At 37.3% G+C, this 6,166-nt stretch overlaps 1 protein-coding gene across 1 annotated transcript; it reads left to right on the forward strand.

Moving 5' to 3' along the window:
* Positions 1 to 526: 526 nt before the first annotated feature.
* Positions 527 to 4,540, forward strand: LOC101651560 (sentrin-specific protease 6-like). The gene is given in 6 exon segments (XM_045298706.1): positions 527 to 1,273; positions 1,275 to 2,037; positions 2,040 to 2,296; positions 2,298 to 3,325; positions 3,327 to 4,389; positions 4,391 to 4,540. Coding segments are annotated over 6 exon segments (4,008 nt in total).
* The last annotated feature ends 1,626 nt before the right edge of the window (positions 4,541 to 6,166 follow it).

The raw sequence follows: 6,166 nt of genomic DNA on the forward strand, positions 1-6,166 counted from the left end.
TACATATTACAATCTGCCACTACTCTGTCAGTTTTGCACAATATTAAACTTCCATCATTTTATTATGGAAACTACATAACCAGTATTTCAATTACTAGCAGTATTACCCATGGTAAACAGGTATCTGCGGAACTTCAAACTGAGCAGACTAGTAGTAAGGAAGAAGTGTTCCATTTCTGGAATATAAGCCACTGACAAACACATGAACCCTAATGGAGTATTATCTGATACAGTGACAGAAGAAGAGCCGTTTGTGTTTAAAAATATCCAAAGTCTCATTTTTCACCCTCAGACAGTTACCAGCACAATGAGTACCACCTACACAACCGAAGTATTTGTGTGTTTATTTAACGTTTGAAGGGGAAAAAAGTAATTTATTTTGCAAATTGTTCACACCTGCATTGTTTTAAAAAAAATCTTGAAAAATCAAAGTATTGAAACAACTTCAGGGAAATGTTAATAGGGCATCTTTTTTCTGTGAGGAGCAGTTGGTAAGACCTATTTTGCTCTCAGAGTAGTAAGAGAAATGCCAGAGGAACGCCGGCGGCGGCAGGAGACCCACACCCTGCACAGGGACCGTCGCCGCGGCCTGTGCCGAGGCACTCGCGCCTGGGCGGGGTCGGCGGGCGAGCGGCTGCGGCAGCACCTAGGGGCTGGGGGGCGCCTGGCGGTCGCCGAGTGCCAGCCGCTCCGGTGCGGCCATTTTATCGCCGGGGGTGAGGGTAGGCGGGTCAGCGTGCTTGCCGTCGCCCTTCCTTCCCGGGGGCCTGCGGCTGCGGGGAACGTCTCAGGCGGCTTCGGTGGTCGGTGCATGGGGAGTCGCGGGCCGAGAGCAAGCCGGCCGGGGAAGCGCTGCCGCCGCCGCTCGCATAGCCCCGGAGCGCCCGGCTCGCGCCGAGTAGACCCGTCCGGAGAGGGAGGGCCGCCCTGCCGCGCTGCAACGGTTCTCCTCCCCCGGCGCGGCCCCTCATCCCCGCGAGCGTGGCGGCGCCGCGGGAGGAGAAAGAGGGCGGCCGGCAAGAGCGGCGGCGCTGGAGAGAGCACTCTTCTGGAGGCTTTGGCTAGATCAGAGTGTAAGAGAGATGGAGGTTTTAAAAATAGTTGGAGCTTTGATCATGGAGAAGAAAGTGAAGGAGATACAGATAAAGATGGGGCAAATCGACTAAGTGTAGGTGAAGACGAGGATTCTGAGACCTCAAAGGGAAAAAAGTTGAATCGTCGATCTGAAATTGTTACTAGTTCTGGTGATTTAATCTTGAAAACATATGTAAGACCGAAACAAGACTGAAAGCTTGAAAACTTTTAAAGGGAACCCAATTGGACTTAACATGTTGAGCAACAATAAAAAATTGAGTGAAAATACACAAAATGCACCATTATGTTCTGGAACTGTAGTTCATGGTAGACGTTTTCATCATGCTAATGCACAGATATCATTGGTAAAAACAGCAGCCCAAGGCAATCTGGACCGAAAAGAAAGGAAAGAATACCCACCCCATGTCCAGAAAGTTGACATTGATCCCGTAAGGTTAAGTCGGCCCCACAGTGTTGAACATGTAATGAAGAAATCAGAGGAATATGAATCACAATCAGAACCCGAAATTAAGAGAAAAGTACAACAGAAACGTCATTGCAGTGCTTACCAGTCTTTGCCTCCTATGACTCCTGCTTCAAAAAAATGCTTAACGCATTTAGAGGTCTCTGAGCAACGTGACTATTGTCCAGAATGTGGAAAAGAAAAGGAGAATCAGACCAAATGCCAAAGTTGTGGTATTGTGTTTTCCAAGGATTTACAAAGAAACTGCAGACAAGCCATGACTGTGAATGAATCCCCTGGACCATTATTAAGGACGTCAATTCATCAGAATTCTGGAGGACAGAAGTCACAGAATACAGAATTAATCAAGAAGCTTTATGGCAACAGCATAGTAAAGGTTCCAATTGATATTATTGTGAATTGTGATGATAGTAGACCGAATTATTTGCAGACTAATGGGAAAGTCATTTTACCTGGGGCAAAAATAACCAAAATTGCAAACATGAAAGAAAAGCAAGCCTTTCACATCTAAACGATCCAATCATTTTGTCCAGTGATGATGATGACGACAGTGACAGAACTAATAGAAGAGGGAGCTTATCTCCTCCACCGGCTGATTCAGCATGTTCTTCCCCAGCGCCATCCACTGGAAAAGTAGAAGCAGCACTTAATGAAAATACATGTAGAGTAGAGCATGAATTAAGAAGCATTCCAGCAGAATCCGAGTTAAATACCGTTACATTACCAAAAGCAAGAATGAAAAGACCAGTTTGGCAATTCTATTATCAACACACCTGTAAAACATCGTAAAATTGTTTCTCAAGAAACCGTAGTCGATCCTTTGTCCTTAAGCTGCCAGAGTTCCTGTGCTAATATCATTTTACACTGTCGAAGTATACGAGTAGGAACACTTTTCCAGCTGTTACTACATCCTGTAATTTTTTCTTTAGATTATATCAAGATACAGCTAGAAGAACTGGAAGGTGATCCTGTAGCAATTACTTTAGATACCTCTGATTTAACTAAATGTGAATGGTGCAATGTCTGAAAATTACCGGTAGTATTTCTAAAAACAATACCAGAAATTTATCAAAAGTTGAGTATGCAGCTGCAAATGAATAAGGAAGATAAAGTTTGGAACGAGTGTAAAGGAATAAATAAGATAAAAAATCTAGAAGAACAATATATTATTTTAATTTTTCAAACTGGCCTTGATCTTCAGACATATACGGTATTTGAAAGTATCATTACTGAAATTGGTATAAAGAATAATGTTGCCAATTTTTCCCCCAAAATTCCCTCTGAAGAAGCCAATAGCAGACTTGTTGCCTGTACAAGAACCTATGAAGAAAGTATCAAAGGAAGCTGTGTGCAAAAAGAGAACAAAATAAAAAATGTGTCCTTTGAATCTAAAATACAACTTTGAAGCAAACAAGAATTCCAATTTTTTGATGATGATGAAGAAACTGGAGAGAGCCATACCATCTTTATTGGTCCTGTAGAAAAACTTATAGTATATCCACCACCTCCAGCTAAAGGAGGAATTTCTGTTACTAATGAGGACCTGCACTGTCTAAATGAAGGGGAATTTTTAAATGATGTTATTATTGACTTTTATTTAAAATATTTGGTGCTTGAAAAATTGAAGAAAGAGGAAGCCGACCGAATTCATATATTCAGTTCTTTTTTTTATAAACGCCTTAATCAGCGAGAGAGGAGAAACCTTCATGAAACAACCAATCTGTCAATACAGCAAAAGCGAAATGGTAGAGTAAAAACCTGGACCCGATGTAGATATTTTTGAGAAGGATTTTATATTTGTATCCCTTAATGAAGCTGCACATTGTTTTTTGGCTGTTGTTTGTTTCTCTGGTTTGGAAAAACCAAAATATGAACCTAATCCTCATTACCACGAAAATACAGTCATACAAAAAAGCTCAACTGTAGAGGACAGTTGTATTTCGTCTCCTTCAGCATATGAAACGGACAGTTGTTCTTCACAAAACTCTTCTGCCAAACCTGTAATTAAGAAGATTCTAAACAGAAAGCATTGTATAGCTTTACTTGATTCAAATGCTGTACGGGAAGAAAGTGACCCTCCTTGTAGGAGAAATATATGCAATGTGAAATGTATGAAAAAAATTAATCATACTTCAAGTGAAAGTGAAGAATCAAATAAAGGAGAGTCCGCTTGCCACAAAGCTGTTGATAGGACTAAAAGTGAGAATGGCCTACAGGATGAATATTTAAGTTCTCCACACCATACAGATGGATTAAACAAAATCAGGCTAAACTATAGTGATGAATCATCTGAAGGTGGTAAAGTGCTTGAGGATGAACTCATTGACTTCTCCAAAGATCAGGATAACCAGGATGATAGTAGTGATGATGGATTCATTGCTGATGATAATTGCAACTCAGAAATAGGGCAGTGGCATTTAAAGCCTACAATCTGTAAACAGCCTTGTGTCTTGCTTATGGATTCTCTCAGAGGCCCTTCTCGCTCAAATGTTGTAAAAATTCTACGAGAATATCTAGAGGTGGAATAGGAAGTTAAGAAAGGAAGTAAAAGGAGTTTTTCCAAAGATGTTATGAAAGGCTCAAATCCAAAAGTACCACAGCAAAACAACTTCAGTGATTGTGGTGTGTATGTTTTGCAGTATGTAAAAAGTTTTTTTGAGAATCCAGTTCTCAATTTTGAACTACCTATGAATTTGACAAACTGGTTTCCTCCTCCAAGAATGCGTTCAAAAAGAGAGGAAATCCGCAACATAATTCTGAAGCTGCAGGAAGATCAGTGCAAAGAGAAAAAGAAGCATGACGACACGTATTCAATAGAAACGCCTTTAGGTGGAAGGAACAGAACAATACGTCAACAGTATCCCAGACTGTGGCTGTCAGTTCTGCCTCCAGCAACTAAATGACATTGACCTTTGTCTATACAGTAAAAAAACTGAACTGTCCACTACTCAGAGTGATTTGGAAATTTCAGTGCTTGTATAAATGTCATATAATTAATTTTCAATGGAGTATGTATTAAGTAAATGTCTGTAAATATGTTAATGAGGCCACATTTTCCAGTATTTCTAGTTATTTTTTTCACACATTAGGAAGCTTTTGTTATGTATTTTCTGTTAATAGAACTTAAACCTACAACTTCTAAACACAAAATAAATCAAATGAAAATATAGGAGGAAATGGTTAACTTGATATTCTTTAGTAACTTGTATTAAATTCCTCAGTGGGTGTGATATATTTCATAGGAATATTTAAGTATCTGTGATAATTTTTTGACTTTATACATTTGTTTTGAATTGAAATATGAAAATAAGAATAAGATTAAGACATTTTGAACTAAAAAGACATCCTCATGCTTATGTTGCATAAAAAGCATCTTTTTAATTAATACACTCCTGTATGCCCAGAAGCCTGAGTAATGTTAATATTTATAGTTTTAAACTGATATTTATGAAGAAGTAGTATTAAGAGCAATTCAAATTAAAGTTTCTTTGAATAATATTATTAAAAATGAAATATACTTTCTCATACATTATTGTAAAATATATTTCTGAAGGCATCAAAAATTCCCATTAAAATTATTTTGGTTGAGTGTAGCCTGAATCTTTAACATTATGTTACCTTTCTATATTATAGTTTAAAATATGTTAAAACCTATGTGTCATAATTTTATCTGCACAAATACAGAAATTTAAATAGGAATTTACTTTTATTTATAATAGCTTTTGCTATTTTTCCATTGCTCATTTTTTTCTTGGTTTTTAAAAAAAATCATTTTATTGGGGGCTCGTACAACTCATTTTCACAATCCATATGCTCTTGTTCTTTTGATAAACAAAATATCAGACCTTTTGTTTGAGGTTCTCTGTGTAAATTATTTTAAATGAAAGAATATTGCCTTTAATTTCACAATACAGAATAACTCCTACCTTAAATTCTCCTTTGAAAACACTAAAATATGGCTTATCTAACAGATCAGTGGGAACCTAGCACATATCTGTTGAAACTCTTTTTTCAATTGAAATGTGCTCTTATTTCTATACCTTTTAAAAATTAGTGTTAAATAATGAATTTTAAAGGTGCATATAACAAAAGTAGAGGCTGAAAGGAAAGACGTTTTTTATCAGTAGTTATATTTTTCTTTAGCCATCTGTGGCATATAACCAACATTTTACGCCTTTATCTTAAATTCAGTTGTGTCCATATGTGTGGAGGGGTATTAATAATAACCACAAAAATTGATTTTATGAGAGAACACTTTTGAAATTAGGTTTAAGGAGAGTTACTATTATAGTATGAACTATGGGCTTTTGTTTCTTCATTAATTTCAACTATCTTAACATTTATTTCTGATCACACCTTTTTTTAAAAAAAGAATGCCTTAGAGATAATAGATCAGATATGAAAAATAAACAATTTCACTCATTAATGCAAAAAAAAAAGAAATTATTGACCAACTCTTCATGGAAGAAATTTTACTTGATAAATCTGTAAGAAAAAGTCGTAATTTCCCAAGAACATTCTGCACAATTGCCTGCCCTTGTGTTTTCATTACTTTTAGACATTTCTACAGCACCTGTGTTCATGAAGGAAAAGGAAACCTCATTCATC

The sequence above is a fragment of the Echinops telfairi genome, unplaced genomic scaffold, assembly GCF_000313985.2.
Source record: "Echinops telfairi isolate 266 unplaced genomic scaffold, ASM31398v2 ScPeMD7_7447;HRSCAF=8485, whole genome shotgun sequence".
Lineage (NCBI taxonomy): Eukaryota > Metazoa > Chordata > Mammalia > Afrosoricida > Tenrecidae > Echinops > Echinops telfairi.